General features: G+C 63.5%; 1 protein-coding gene across 1 annotated transcript; it reads right to left on the bottom strand.

Moving 5' to 3' along the window:
- Positions 1 to 442: 442 nt before the first annotated feature.
- DPYSL4 (dihydropyrimidinase like 4) lies at positions 443 to 15,135 on the bottom strand. Its single transcript, XM_019432316.2, has 14 exons — positions 14,930 to 15,135; positions 12,433 to 12,521; positions 11,759 to 11,943; positions 9,590 to 9,754; positions 8,948 to 9,009; positions 8,773 to 8,853; positions 7,295 to 7,363; positions 6,818 to 6,938; positions 5,806 to 5,962; positions 5,383 to 5,524; positions 4,520 to 4,690; positions 4,036 to 4,215; positions 2,192 to 2,357; positions 443 to 1,361 (listed from the first exon to the last, which is right to left on the bottom strand). Exons 1-14 carry the CDS (start codon positions 14,966 to 14,968, stop codon positions 1,270 to 1,272), a joined length of 1,719 nt encoding a protein of 572 aa, XP_019287861.1. The 5' UTR covers positions 14,969 to 15,135; the 3' UTR covers positions 443 to 1,269.
- Positions 15,136 to 15,171: the final 36 nt, after the last annotated feature.

Raw genomic sequence — 15,171 nt, 5'->3', positions numbered from 1 at the left:
AAAGCAGTGAGGCCAGGCCATCAGTGCCTTCTGAGTCAAAGCCCTGGTTTGCTCTGTCTTGAGGGGGCAGGGCCCGGGGCGCACATCTGCGGGGGACACAGGCCTCAGGCTGGGGCTGCACCACCTTCTTGGCCCGTCTGGTCAGAACGTGGCGGAGGTCGTCCAGCCCAACTCTCTCGCTCTGCGCATCTGGCCACGGGCCACACCAGCATCTGCTGGCCGTGTCTGAGCTGCAGACCTGGGTGCGGCCACGGTTCCCGGGCCCCTTCCCTTGAGAGGAAGAGCCAGCCCTGCCCCGTCTCTACCCAGAGGCCGAGCAGAGCCATCCTGAGGGGTGGCTGGCCGTCCGCGCAGCCAGCACGAATGTTCTCGAGTGCCCCGCACGCGAACTGCTGGTGGGGACGTGGTGCGGGGTCAGAGAAGTCGGGGCTCCACACGCCAGCAGCTTCTAGCCCAGACGCCTTTAATAGACCCCATTCCCGTCCGCGCGGGGCAGAGGCGGCCGCTCGGGCTGTGGGTGGCATGCAGGTTCCTGGCTACAGCTGTCCTTGGTGCACGATGTGCTGCGCTAATCAACTACCAGACCGCACACTTGGTCGTAAAAGGAGAGCATCTCAGCTAAAGGATCCTAAAACTCCCCTGGACTCGGGCTACTACAAGAGCGGAAGTTTGGTCCTTGGCAACGTACGAACGAGGCTGCCCTTTGCGAAGTTCCTGATGGGTCCCTGAAATCACAGCAGCTCTGGGGCAGGGGGCTCAGCTCACGGGCGCTCCCCCCGACCCATACCGAGGCGGACAGGGAAAGGGGGCAGGCTGCACCTTCACCCCCAGGAGCAGAGGGGAGGCCTGGGGCTCCGTGGGGCAGTGATTCATAACGGGACGGGAGCCGACGCCCCAGCCTTGCGGCTGGGCCTGCTGTTCACGCGTTTGCGGGGCCCCCGTGGTTCCCGTGGTCCTGGCGGGGCGGCAGCCCTGCCTTTGTGAAGCACCCAGCTGTCCTTCGGGGCCACCTGAGCTGACTCCGCCATCACATCCAGCCTCTTCAACCTGGCAGTGAAACCCCCCAAATTCAGCCCTTTCCTTGCACAGGCTCCTCGTACAGGACCTGGGACCCCAAAAGGGTAGTTTCTTGGGGGGGGGGGGGGAAGGTGAGGCCAAGCACCTTTAAGGTAAGTCTGACAAAGGGAGAGCTATGTGAGGTGAGCAGCCCCGGCCAGCCGCCGCCCCGTGGGTGGGACAGCACTGGCTCGCCGGGTCCCACGCAGACACCTAGGACAGCGAGGTGATGTTGGAACGTCCGCCAGGGGGCGCCATGATCTTCTGAGCCGTGCGTCGCGCAATGTGGTCGTCCGCTTGGGACCCTGCAGAACGGGTGGGCATGAGGGCAGGGCACGGATGCGCTGGCTGCACCCGTAACCGGGGCCATGGCTGCGGAGCCCCTGCGCACCCACACCGCGGACAGCCTGGCGCACGGACGAGCAGACCATGCAGACGCTCCCACACCAAGGCCGCGGGTGTGCGGGAAGTGAGGTGGGGCAGCCAGGCCTGCTCGTCCCACCTGTGGGTCTGGGCCCCACAACAAGAGAAGCCTGCCCCTAGCTTTTATGATGACCCCAGGAGGCCAGCAGGGACTCTGCCGCCAGTGAGAGGGAGGACAGGCGGGGACATCAGGGGTGGGAAGAGGTAGGACCCGGGCCCAGTGCATCTGCAGGGATCTCACAGCACAGCCAGGACCCTGACCAGAGGCCCAAGGGGCAGCCTGCACCCTGGGCCCCTGGAGCCCTCCACGGTGTCCCTGCGTGTGTCCCCATGTGCTCACAGAGCCCTTCCTCATGTGCCTGACATGCAACTCCCGGGCTGGAGGGGCCGGACTCCACACGGCACCCGGCACAGGCATCGCGTGCCCACCCCGTCACTGAGCCCTCTCCACAGCGCGAATGATCCAAGTAGGGGTCACCACAGCCACGCTGGGGCAGACGCTGGAGCAGGAGGGCCTCCCCACTGGCCCCTGTGGGGTGGGGGTAGCATGTCCTGCCCCCCCATCCCCACACTCCCCATCTGCGGACGGTTGTGGGTGGTCTGCGGCCTTGCTGAACTCACCCTGCCACAGGCTGGGTGCTGGTGCCCACCCCGGGGGCGCTTCCTGACCCCCGGGACGCTCCGGCGGAGCCCCCACCCCAGCTCCACTCACCAGACAGGCTGAACCCCGACTGGTGCAGGTTGCGCACCGGTGGGACCGAGATCTTCCCTGGGCAGGACGCGCGGGCCTGGGCACCGCCCCCCGGCTTGGCGGGCACCATCACCTCGTGGACAGGCCCGTCGTATAGGCCTCGGGGCACGCCGTGGATCTCCGCCAGCTGTGGGGCCGAGGGGGCTGGGCGTCAGGGGGGCCGAGCCTGCTCCGCTCCACGGGCCCCCCTCTGCCAGGCTCTGGAACCCCAGGGCTCCCAGCCAACGGAGGGGTTCCTCCCACGACCACCCGCAAACCTTGAACACACCCCTCCCTCCCCGCTCCCCCCTACACAGTGTGCACGTCCCTCTCTGCTCACGCCTGTGCACACGGCCCCTCTTCCCCTGAGGCTAGAGGACACGCTCAGACAAGGGCAGCCCTGAGGACATGGCCTCTTTAAGGAAGGGGAAGCCGGCCCCCGTGGCCACTGCCTCATCAGTAGACTTCATTCATGGCCCCAGCAGAGCCCCCACCCCAGCCCCGAGGAAGCCCTGGGTCCTGTCCTCCCTGAAAACGGCCCCAAAGCCAGAGACGTTTCCCCAGTAGCCACCATGATGGACAAACGGTCCGTGGACGAAGCAAAACCCTCCTGTGTGCCGTTTCCTGCTGGCGCCTCCCTGGGGTTCACGCTCAGACTCGTGACTGTTGCCAGTCCCAGGGGGTCACCACAGGGTGCGGGGGGGCAAGTGTGGGGCTTCGAGTCCGACGGCTTGGGTCTGAGTCCACACCCCGCCTCCAGCACCCATGGTGAGGGACCGGGAGCCACCTCTCCCTGCCTGGGCTGCGTGTGGGGGCAGGGTCTGCAGGAGCCCAGCAGCGGACCCCCACCCCTGTGGGCGGGAGGCGGAGGGGCATGCCTGGACTTCGGCCCGGGCTCTGCACCTGGGCCGGCTGGGCCGCGTTTTCCAGGCCCCAGCTCGGGGAGCAGCTGTGTGGCCCTCACGCCCTGAGACAGCGGCATCTCCGGGAGTTAGAGCAGATTCCACTCTCCTTCCCCCTGGAGGAGACCGTCACCCCGGCCCCCGGCCCACCCTGGAAGCTGGCCCTCCTTGCTCTGAGCTCAGACGTCCTTCTAGAAAGCTGGATAAAGCAAACCTGTGTGTACAGTAATTTTGTGTACACGTGTGCGTGTGTGTGCGCGAGCCAGCTACGCGTGCCGCGGGGCCGGTCAGACGCCCGGTGCGTCCCTCAGACGCAGGGGGCAGCTCAGCCAAGGGTTGCAGGAAGGAAGGAAAGATGTGGAAAGTACTCCCAAATCCCCGGTTCATAAAGCTGCCATAAAGCCTACAGGCCCCTGCTTGTTTGTGAACGCGCGTCCATGCACGGGCAGCGGGGTGGGGGGGGCTCCCACGGTGCCCCCGCACAGTCTACGGCGCTCACTCAGAGAGGCGGCCACCACTTTTGTTGTGCCTCTTGGGTAATAAAAGTTTGCATGGAGGGGCGCCAGAGGGGGCTCAGCCTGTTAAGCGTCCGACTCTTGGTTTAGGCTCAGGTCATGATCTCGCGGTTCATGGGTTCGAGCCCCGGGTCAGGCTCTGTGCTGACAGCTCGGAGCCTGGAGCCTGCTTCGGATTCTGTGTCTCCCTCTCTCTCTGCTCCTCCTCCCTCCCCCTCAAGATAAATAAAGATTTAAAAAAACAAAAGTACATAAAGCCACTACTAAGAACCGACTCCCCAAGCAGGTGCTGGTCCCACTTATTTCCGCCGGGCCAGGCTGACCAGGAGGAGAAACCTCGTGGAGGTGGACAAGGTCGGAGAAGTCCAAGCCATCCCCCCCGCCCCGCCCCGGCCGGCTCCAGCCTTACCCGGTTGCGCGCCTTTATCCTCTTGTAGACGAAGTCGGGAAACGTCTTCCGAGGGATGAAGCGGCCGGCCCCGGGGGTGACGAACATGTTCCCGTCCTCCATCACCACCCTGCCCTGACTCACGACCACCGTGGGGGCCCCTCGGCACTCGAGGCCTTCAAAAATGTTGTACTCCACGTTCTGGGGAGACAGGGTGGAGGGCCGGCCTCACCCCCCTGCGGGCTGACCGGCACCCTCGGAGCCCTAGGGCCCCCGTTCTAGGACCTCTGAGAACCGGTCACCCCGGCTGGGCCGGAACTCGGACGGAACTGGCCACAACGGGCCGTGCCAGTTTCTAAAACGCGTGTCTCGGGAGGAAGGGCCTGCGGATGAGCCTGTAACAGGGTTGAGTCTCCCGCAAGGCAGGGCAGGTAGGTGGTGCAGGTCCCTGGGGCTCCCCCAGCCCTGACCCTGACGCTGACCCAGGGACTCAGGCTTCCCTTACCAGGTTGTGGCTCTTGGCAGAGATGATTTTTGTGGCCCTGGGGTTCCAAATAACCAGGTCGGCGTCAGAGCCCACAGCCACACGCCCCTTCCTCGGGTAAATGTTAAAGATTTTGGCCGCATTCGTACTGGTCACAGCGACAAACTCATTCTCATCCATCTTCCCTGAGGCCTGGGAAACAAGAGGGCCAAGGTGAGGCGGCGGGCGGGGGACGGGGGGTGCTTGTCCGAACAGCCCTCGGGGGTCTGGTCTCGTGGCCTTTGTGTGGACGCCGGCCCCTGTCCCCAGGCAGCAGGCGGCATCAGAACCGTGCTCCCAGGGCGTCGGAGGGCCCCGCTGTCGCAAACCCACGCGTCCCTGTTGGGCCCTGCACACCAGCACCGTGCTCACCCTGTGAGGCAATCAGCGGCCAGGTTTTGCTGACGTCTATCTCCCCTGGAGGACACGACCGTCCCCAGGGGTGGCCAGGCCTCGGGAAGAAGGGGGACGAGAGGGGGCTGGTGTCCGGGCCTCTGCGGGGGGAGGAGCTCAGGGCGGGAGTGCGGGGGTGCAGGCAGTCTGAGGAAACGTCAGGCCTTTGGGGGAGACTGGGCATAATCCCATCACAAACAGCGACCCGGCTCTGCCAGATGCATTCTGCAGGTGACCTGGTCGCCCCACAGCGGCGGGAGTTTCCTCCAGGGGTACCAGAATTGAATGTCTGGGGAGCCCTGGATGGCAGGGCTGGGGGCGTGATGCCCCGGGGACACGACACACCCCGACCTGTGTTCCAGGCGGTGTGTTTACTGGGTAAGTGGCTTTCTGTTCTGAGGGACCGGCGGGGGACGGGGGGGGATGGCCCACGACCCCCAGTCCGCACGCACCACACACTTCTCCCAGACCACAGACATCCGCTCCTCGATGCCGTTGGTGCCCTCGGGGATGAGCGTGAAGTTGTCCTTGCCAACGGCCTTCTGGGCGGTGGTGAAGGTGCAGTGGGCACTGCCGGTCACCTGGAGGTCCCCGCTGAGAAAAGGGGGGGTCAGGGGAGCCCACCGCGGCCTGATTTTCCTGAGCCGGCCAAGGCCAGCCGGCTTCGCCCCCCTGCCCGGCCAGCACAGCCCACGGGGGCCGGAGGCTGTCCCGGAGCAGCGCTGGGCACGGCCGGTGGCTCAGCACGGGGACGGGAGGGCCAGGACGGATCGGCGTGGGTTCTCTGCCCGGGGGGTCCCGGCCCGCGGCTCGTGCAGAAGCCCAGGGCTGCTGAGGGCTGAGGTTGTGGAAGGGCGCCCGGAGGGGCTTCTTACCTGGACAGCAGGGAGGTGAGGCGGTCTGCAGTGGTGGGGTCCGGGTTGATGGGGGGGGACGTGACGAAGGCCGCGGCCTTTGCCCAGTTCTTGCTCCAGTAGTGGGAGCCGTCGGTGCCCAGGCTGGCGGTGATGGGCTCCCCAAACACGACCACCCCTGCAGGGAGGCCCGTGAGAGGCACCCCCACAGGCTGCGTGCCCCCCGGACCCGGGCAGGGTAGGGCCCTTCGCGCTGTGCTCTTGCTACGCCCCTCAATTTCCAAACCCTGGATGGCTCGTCTCTGCCTTCCAGGACACCCGGACCTTCCCACGTGGGGGTCCTCTCCATACCCTCCCCTTCACACCACCTGCCAGAGGTCGGGCCTGCCGGGGAATCAGCTGGGCCAAGGGCAGGAAACGTGGTCAACTCTGCCCGCCCCTGCCGGTCTGAGGCCTGTCCCCTAGGACCCCCGTTCTTCTGTGTCCCCACCGCCTCCTCCACTGGGGGCGTTCTATGGGCAGAGGCCACCCGGGCTCGCAGTGTGTGCACCCCAGCTCCTGGAGGCACGGAGGCACCCAGCACACAGTGATGTGGGGCTCCCAGCGCAGGGCAGGGGGGCGAGGTCCCATCAGGCATAGGGTCAGCTGTCCCTCACACACACACGCGCCACACACGCACACACACACACACACATGCACGCACAGCTGTGTCGCTTCTGTGCACACAGGACCGACGGGCCCCTTGTTTCATGGCCCCTGGTGAACAGCTGCTACCTCGACAAGACAGGAGGCCCGGCCCCACCTGTACAGGGACAGGGCGCCTGTGTCTCCCGCAGGACTCACCCCTGGAGCCCCCGCCCGAGGCCCCACCGCCGAGAGGCCAGGCAGGGTGGCCGCTGCTTCTCCATCAGGCCTGCCCTGCTCTGAGCCTCAGTTCAGCCAGCTGGGCCCCCAGTCCTGAGAACGCGACCCCCGATCCCTGAGAGATCCGCCCCCACCCCCAAGCGTCTGGGGCCCAGGGCCCGGCACTCACCCCGGCGCTTGGCTTGGGCGACCATGTCGGCCGCACCCTTGCTCATCACTTTGGTGACGTACAGGGGGCAGTTGGCCTGCTTGGCAACGGTGATGGCACGGTACACGGCCTCGGCCTCCACCTGGGGACGGGAGCTCAGACTGAGTGGGCCCTGGGGCCTCCTGACCGGTGTGGGCATGGACGGCCACCATCACCCACAGATCCCGGGCCCAGAGGGGGGTAGCGTGAGTGACTGAGGACCCCAGCCTGCAGTTCAGTGCCCAGGAGGGTCTAGGTTGACCCACGTGGTTCCCAGAGCCTGACCTCACCGCCTTCTTGGCCTTGGGTAAAGGGCCACCAGTGGTGATGGGGGACATGAGCCAGAGGAGGACCAGCGAGTCACAGCCCTGGACGCCCACGGGGTCAGGTCCACTCCCGTGAAGTGGCTGTCTGGGATGCGGTCAGGGCTGGGACGGCGCTCAGCGGGCAAACTCCTACCTCCTCGGGGCGGCTGAGCACGTGGCCCTCGGGGCCGGTGATGCCAAGTTCCAGCAACCGCTTCTGCTCCTAAAAACACGGACAGGACATCACAGTCCGGCCCGGGTACAGCCGGAGTCTCACAGAGCCTCAGTCTGGGTGTGATGTAGGCAGCCTAGGAGACCCCGCCCCCAAGATGTGCCCTGCCTCCCTGACGCTCATGTGAGCTCTCCTCCCCTACACTGAGCTCTGGGCCTCCAGGCCCCCGAATCACCAACTACAGAGAACTCAGAACGGAGGAGTAGGGTGGGTCTGGAGAGGAGTGACCCCAGCTCCCTACATTACAGATGAGGTCGGGGCTTGGAGAGGGCACCCCGCCTGCCATACTGTGTTCGCCAGCAGGGGGCATCCAGGAGTACACTGGGGACTCCGCGGTCAGGGGTGGACAGGATGCACCTTCCCCAGCACGCCCTTGAAGATCTGTGCCTCTCGCATGAATGAAGACCGTGAAGAACCGGCGAGAAGCAGAATCCCGTGGACCCGATAACACGACTCCCCACACTGGTGGGGTTTCCCTGGCATGCTCTGCCCACCTGCCTGCGTACTGAGCCAGACCCACGGCGTTCTCCTAACTGAAGCCCGGCCTGGCCTTGGACCAGAGAGGCCACACACAGCACCTGGCGCTCTTGTGGCGGGGTGGGTGGATGAGGACCTGGGAACCCCACGTGCCCCTCCCCAGGTGTCACCACTTTGCTTTCAACTGGGGATGAGGCAGAGCCCAACCCACCAGGAAGCTTCTCTGTATCTGGGATGCCAGGGAGGCATGCTGCCCCGTGAGGAGCCCCCGCACCTCCCAGCACCCACAGCATCTGTACCTGCGGGCGCCGACCCCACAGCCCAGGCACAGGAGCAGGTGGGGGCCAGGACCTGTGTTCAGTGACCACAAGGAACAATTAATTCTCTGTGGGGCCTCGATCCACAGGGGCAGAGGACACCAGGAAAGCCTGTCTCGGTCTCCCCGGAAGCAACATTTTGGTTCTGGGAAACTTCTGATAAGAAGTATGATGATCAGGGGCGCCTGGGGGGCTCAGTCAGTTAAGCATCCGACTTCGGCTCAGGTCATGATCTCACGGTCCGTGGGTTCGAGCCCCACGTCGGGCTCTGTGCCGACAGCTCAGAGCCTGGAGCCTACTTCGGATTCTGTGTCTCCCTCTCTCTGTCGGCCCCTCCCCCCCTCCTCAAAAATGAATAAACGTTAAAAAAATTGAAAAGAAAAAGAAGTGTGATGATCACGGAGGAATCTCTATTCTGGACAAAAACCCCCAGGCCCCCCAACTCCCTGCTTGCTTGACCTCTGATCCAGGGCAGCCTGCCTACCAGAATATGTCCACTGTTCCCTCCCTGGGGGTTTGTTCGACAAAGTGCCCACATGTGAGTGTCCAGAAGCCACCCGACCCCTCATCCGCCCCCGCCCATCCTGTGGGCAGCCCTCCAGGCACCTCTTCCACGATGTCCCCGTTCTCTGCGTGCACTTGGGCCAGGGCACCCAGGTCCCGGATGATGCTGAAGATCTCGTACATCTGGGAAGAGAGTGTACAAGGCATGTGGGGCTGTGTGCACCCTGCCAGCGGCCTGAAGCACCCGCTGTCCCCTCCTCTCAGCCCCTGCCCTCACCTGGCCGTCGGTGCACTGGTACCTGTCCTTGTACGCCATGAAGACCAGGAAAGAGTTCACGCCTGGAGGACAAGCAGGGGGGATCAGATGCCCAGCCGCTGTCGGTCCGACGCCCGGGAGCCTCCCCTGCTCCCTGATCTCCTCTCCCACGGGCCTGCTCGTAACTAACTTGTGTCAAATCCCCAAGAAGCTGTGATGTGGGTTTTGCTTCAGGACTTTTGATTAAAAGAAATTAAGCCTTGTTCACAGACTGGCTTTTCAGCGCAGACAGCACAGAGAACTGTAGGTTGGAAAGTATTCCCTTCCTAAAAGGACGCTAGGAAAACTTGTAGTTCTTGTCTTTCGTCCAGGACAGGGACAAGGGGCCCGGGCTGCAGCTGAGGACAGTGACAGGACCCGTCCCTCAGACACAGAGGCAGGTGACCTCCTGCTCTGGATCCTCTGCAAGTAGAACAGACCTTCCAATATGTCCTTCTTCCCCCCAGCTCCCAACCCCCCCCACCCTGGGGTCAAACAGAGGCAGAGTCCAGCCTGGCCAGGGGCTGGGGGTAGGGGCCCTTTCCAGCCAATACCAGGGAAGCGTGGACCCCCATGCCTACCCGCCCTCCAGCCACCCCACCCGGCCTCTGGACATGCCGTTACCTTTGTCCTTGACCAGGGCCTCCAGCTCCTCCCTGATGCTCTCATGCCAGCGGGGGACATCCACGTGGAGGGAGTAGTCACAGCAGGCCCCACTGTCTGCGCGCTCCCGCCACTGCTCATAGGCTGCCAGCAGGCTCATACCCGTGTCGGGAAACACGTGGTCCACTGTGGGGGGGCAGTGCGGTCAGCCGAGCCCCCACTCTGGTCAGCGGGAACCACCTTGGCCTCCAAGGGAGACTGGTTTCATGTTCCCAAGAGATCAGGAAGTGCCTTTGAAAAAGCCGTGGAGAGGCCACGGGTCGCTTCCATGAGGCCGGTGCTGCTATGAACCTGCTCATTGGTTCTGTCCAAAGAGGCACCTTCTGCCTCATATCCCTTGGCCTTCTCTGAGCAGAGAGAAAGCCCAGACTCAAGCCACCCACGCCCTGATGGACACGTTCACCCCAAGGAGCACCGGTGGCCGTCCAGAGCCTTAACCTCCAACACAGGTGTCTACGGGAGCGAGCGCACCTGGAGGGCCAGTGGAGGGCGGAGAAGCAGGTGGTGGTGCTGTCCGTGGTGCTGAACCTGGCCAGCCAGCCCGGAACAGCAGCACCGGGCTGGCTCCCCTTACTTGAACCTCACTGACTACACACAACACCACCACCCCACCCCTGGGGAAACCAGGAGAGCACTTGGCCACTACACCATCACTTCCCCCACCCAACCTCAGGTCCAAGGTCCAAACACTGCTCACGGTCTCCCCTGGGTGCCGGGAAAGAGCTCAGAGTAGGGGTGGCCAACGAGAAGGCACACCCACCCAAGGGTTACTGGCAAACGCTGTGCCTTCCCCCAGCAGACTGTGGGTCCCCCCCCATGTGGATCTCCCATGCTCCCCACAGGTCAGATCTCACGCCCAGGACCCTGGGGAAGAGGGTGCTACCCTGCCCTGTGGTCCCTGCATGGCTCCAGCCTGGGGAAGACGGTTAGCCAGAGGCTAGCTTCAAGCCACACAGCATCTCTCTGTCCTCACAGTGACACCTCACGGCTTGTCTGATGCCTGGGCACTGGCACGAGCAGGTAACAGTCACAAAGTGTCCTGGCTGGCCGGGGCCACCAGTGATGAGCATGAGCAGTGACCTAAAATGGCCAGTCTCCTCACACTAAAAAACAAGACCATTGGTGGCTTGTTGGTGTTTGCTTCATGGTTGAGTAAACCAAACGAAGCCGTGGTTTGGGCAACAGCTAAACATAACTTGTGAAGCAGCCCAGAGTCCTCAGGGCAGCCTTCCTGGTGGCAGCACTGACAGCATGCACCGCGTGCCAGGCACAACAGAGCAACTTGTGCACTGACTCCCTTAGTCCCCACAGCCGTCTAAGGAGGCTCTTCCCCTCCCGCCCGCCTCACAGGTTAGCAAAGTGTGGCTTCTAGAAGTTAGGTGAGTTACTGAAGTCAAACAGCTGGAACGTGAAGCCAGGGTTCAACCAGGCGTGTTAGACCAGGTCTTAACCACAGCAGGGTGCCTGCACTCGGCACCGCCCAGCTGGTGGCATTCAAGGCCATGAGAGGAGGGCTGGGGTCTCGTCCTGGTTCTGAGCTTAGCACAGTCAGGTTCACCTCGGGCAGGTGAATCCGCCTTGCAAGCCGTTAGGTAGGCGGGGCTTGTCTGCCGAGCTCCCAGGGTTTACGAGCTGCAGGTGGCACAGAGCCAGCACTGAAGAAAGGGCAACTCTGGTGGCTGTTGATCAGATAACAGTAAGTATTCCTGTCGTGCTTTTTCTGAAAACGTAGCCTCCTTCTCGACATGGGCAGGAACTTTGTGCAAACCGAGTTTCAGAGGCTCAGGAGCAAACGTGTCTGCTTCAGACATGACCCCTCCCCTCATGCAAGGCATTTTGGTTTGGAAAACCTAGTCCTTGGCCGGCTGCCAGCTTCCCAGGAAATAAGAAATTCCTGGGCACACATCCATTTGCTCCCATGGAAATCCCAGGAGCACGCCGGAGCTGGCCAAGGCAAGATGACTCACAACGTGAACGGGGAGAACAAAAGCATACGCGAAGCTTTCTTAGACTGAAAGGTAATAAAGGGAAATAGACCAAAAAATCGCTCTATTGTAAGGCTCTTCCTGCAACACAGAAGCCTGGCCGGCAGAGCCTGGGATGGATGCTTTGCACGCGGGAGACACTCACGTATCATGGTGGTCCCTCCCGCTAGGGCGGCCTTGGTCCCCTGGCAGAAGTCATCAGCTGGCGTCATGCCCAGGACGGGCATCTGCAGCCTCGTGTGGACGTCCACTCCGCCTGGCAGGACCATCAGGCCATGGGCGTCGATGGTTTTGATGCCTCCAGGGACAATGAGGTTTTCTCCAATTTGTCTGAAAGCAACAAAGATTACTTAACTGGTCTGGCCTCCGGAGACCGTCAGAGAGCATGACATACCAGCCGTGGGCTTGAGACAGTCAACACAGAAGACCCACCCTGGGCACTGCCCTGCGGTGCCCACCTGGGTTCCACGTGTTGCTCTAGGGACTAGAGCCGCTGACAGGAGCAGAGACGCTGACAGGTGTGGTCAGTAAGTATTTATTAAGCACCTACCTCGAGCCCTGAATCATCCCACAGCTGTGATAACACACATAAATGTGTGAGCCACTGTCCTGCTTCCCAAGACCTTGCCACTAACTGGCAAGATTCTGTTGTCACTAAAGGCCTGGGCTGGGGCTCTTTCCAGGGAACGGGATTTTGGAAAAGAAAAACAAAGCAAAACAAAACATTTAGGTGGAGTTCACCCAAAGGTAAACTTGTGGACAATGTGCAATCAGTGTGCACACGTGTGATCTGTGAAGATATTTGAGGCAGAAACTTACTTTATCAAACCGTCTTCCACATACAAATCAGCATAAAAGGACTGGTCATCATTCACGATCTTCCCGCCTTTGATCAAAAGGCGGTCACTCTATTGGAAGCAAACAAAAGACAGGTTTTCTCCAAATTGAGCTATTCAACATCCTCCCCCAAACTTCTTCCTCTGGAATTAGGATTGGAACACTCGGATGCAATGTGTACACATAGAAATGAGCGAGGAAGCCAGCACTGTCTCCCACCCCCACGAATGGGGCAGAGGGGTCTGGAGGCCACTGTGGCTCACGGGCGGTGTTCATGATGGAAATGGGGGTGTTGCCTGGTGCTCTCTTAGGCTGTCTGGGGGTGCTGAGGGGCCGAGGAGGGATAGAGTCCAGAGAGGCTGGGACTCGGGAGGCAGGAGCTGCTGATGGAGAGGCCATGGGGATGAAGGGCCAGGAAGACATCAGGGTGACCACCGGCCGTGGTGCTGCCTGGAGGTACCCCACGTGGGTGGACAAAGTGCCAGCAGGCGAGGCCAGCTGGCGGGTCACCTGCACAGCGTGGAGCTGTGGCACCGGGTGGGGCTGGCCCAGTGCTCAGCAGCCATAAACCCACTTCTAGGAACCCCGCCAAGTGGTGGGGAGGTGCAAAGTGGGGCAGAAAGTGGGGTGTCATGCACGGAACTTGGCACAGACTCGGGAGAATGATGGGGAGAAACGTGGAAAAGGAGCAGAGACACAGAAGGCTGTGGACGAGCACCCCGCTCGGCAGCCCTTTCCTCCTGTTCCCGTGTTTGAGCCTCAACACCCCTCTGACCTGGCCCAGCAGGAACGACAAGTGTGCCTCACAGGGAGGCGTGGCTCTCCACGCACCAACAGCCAAGGCCACAGGAGCCAGGCTGTGCAGCGCAGTTAGCAGGAACCCCAAGAGCCCGCTGAGGTGCACATGACCCGTCACGGGGGGGGGGGGCCTTCCTCACTACGTGATCCTCCTCTCGTCCTCATTTCCATTTGGACTGACTTCTCAGGATTGTATTGATTCGTAAAACCACCCCCCACTGTCTACAAAACAGCTGATGAGCCAGGCCACGGGCCAAGTGCAGCCCCCAGTGGACCGACCATCCTCAAGTAAGCCCAAGGAAACCCTGACCAGGAAGACGAAGGCTTTGGCAGAAGAGAGCTGTGGTCTGTGTGTCCCCCCAACCCAGGCCGGAGGACACATGTGGCCTGTGTGCCCCCCCCACCCAGGTAGGAATACCTTACTTGTGGTCTGTGTGTCCCCCCCCCCCCCCAGGCAGGAAGACACTTGTGGTCTGTGTGCCCCGCCCCACCCAGGTAGGAAGACCTTACTTGTGGTCTGTGTGTCCCCACCGCCCCCCCCCCCCCCCAGGCAGGAAGACATTTGTGTTCTGTGTGCCCCGCCCCACCCAGGTAGGAAGACCTTACTTGTGGTCTTTTACATCCCTCCCCTTCCCAGGCACCTGAACTCACACTTTGGGAACCTTCCTGGGTTTGGAACCAAGAGGGAAATGCAGCTGGGATGAGGTGCTCACCAGGATGAGGCTGGAAGTTCCCCTAAACAAGCCATCTTGTGTCTGACTCCCCCCCCCCCAAACCCCAACCCCGTGCAAGCCACTGGCAGACTTCCCCAATCGGGCTGGACCCCGAGCCAGTCGAGGCAAGACCCCCTCCAGTCCGGGAAGGACAGGGGCTCCTTCCTCCCGGAGTATCTCTCAGGACGGGAATCCGCAAGCCCACCGCCCTCCTGACGAGGTCAACTCCAGAGTCGGGTCTCAGCCTCGCGGGCGCCCCCTGCCACGGTCCAGCTGGCGCCGGGGCGCCTCCCTCCCCCTCCCTCCGCCGGCTCCCGGCCGGCCGCCTGGAGGGGGCGGCTTTGTTTGCTGGCAGCGCGGAGTGAACCGTCTGACCTCCCGCACCTTCGCTTGTGGTTGTTGGGGGGTCTCCCCTCCCGAGGGCCGGAGCTGCCGGGGTGCCCGCTCAGCGGCTACGAGGGAGCGCTCGCCTCCCCTGGGGTCTCCGAACCCCGGCTCCGTGGAGGGGTTCGGGCCTCCAGGGGCTCCAGGCTGAGCCTCGGGGGCTGAGGCGCTTTGTCTCGGACAAAGAGCTCCCCGCGCGGCGGAGGCGCGGTCCGGAGCCAGGCCAGCCGCGCCGCGCGGGGGACGCACCCGAGGCCCGGCCGGCGGTGCCAACAAAAGGCCGCGCGTCCCGGGAGGACGCCGAGACCGGATCTCCCCGCCTCGGCGCGCGGCCGCCGCAGGGAAGGAGGCCCCTCCCCGCTTGGGGGAGCAGGCCTCTCCCGGCCCCGCGCCCTCCCTGGCGCACAGGAGGGCCCGGGACCTGTGCGTCCGGCGCGGCGCTCGCTGGAAGGACCAGCGCCGGGAGGGGGGCACCCACGCGGGCTAGACGCGGAGCGCAGCAAGCTGGGCGCGGAGCCGGGACGGTCCGGCCCCGGCGGTGGGCAGGGGGCGCGGGGTGAAGGGGGGTCCGGAGCGGGGCTCACCGTGATCCGAGGGATGTTCTTCTTGCCCTGGAAGGACATCCTGCTCCTCCCGCCCGCGCGGCCCCCACGCTCGGCCGGCGCGGCCTAGCTCAAGCGGAGCGGCCCTGGGGGTCCCGGGCGGGGGCGCGCAGAGCCCGGGCCTGTACGCGGGGGCGCCGGGCTTCCGAGTGCGAGCACGCCGGGCCGCGCGGCTCCGGTGCCGAGCCCCGCCCCCGGGCCCGCCCCGCCCCCGGCCCGCAGCT

This window comes from Panthera pardus, unplaced genomic scaffold (assembly GCF_024362965.1).
Source record: "Panthera pardus isolate Hobbes unplaced genomic scaffold, ASM2436296v1 HiC_scaffold_22, whole genome shotgun sequence".
NCBI lineage: Eukaryota > Metazoa > Chordata > Mammalia > Carnivora > Felidae > Panthera > Panthera pardus.
The sequence above is the reverse complement of the archived record's forward strand: the minus strand, read 5'-3'. Positions and strand labels throughout refer to the sequence as shown.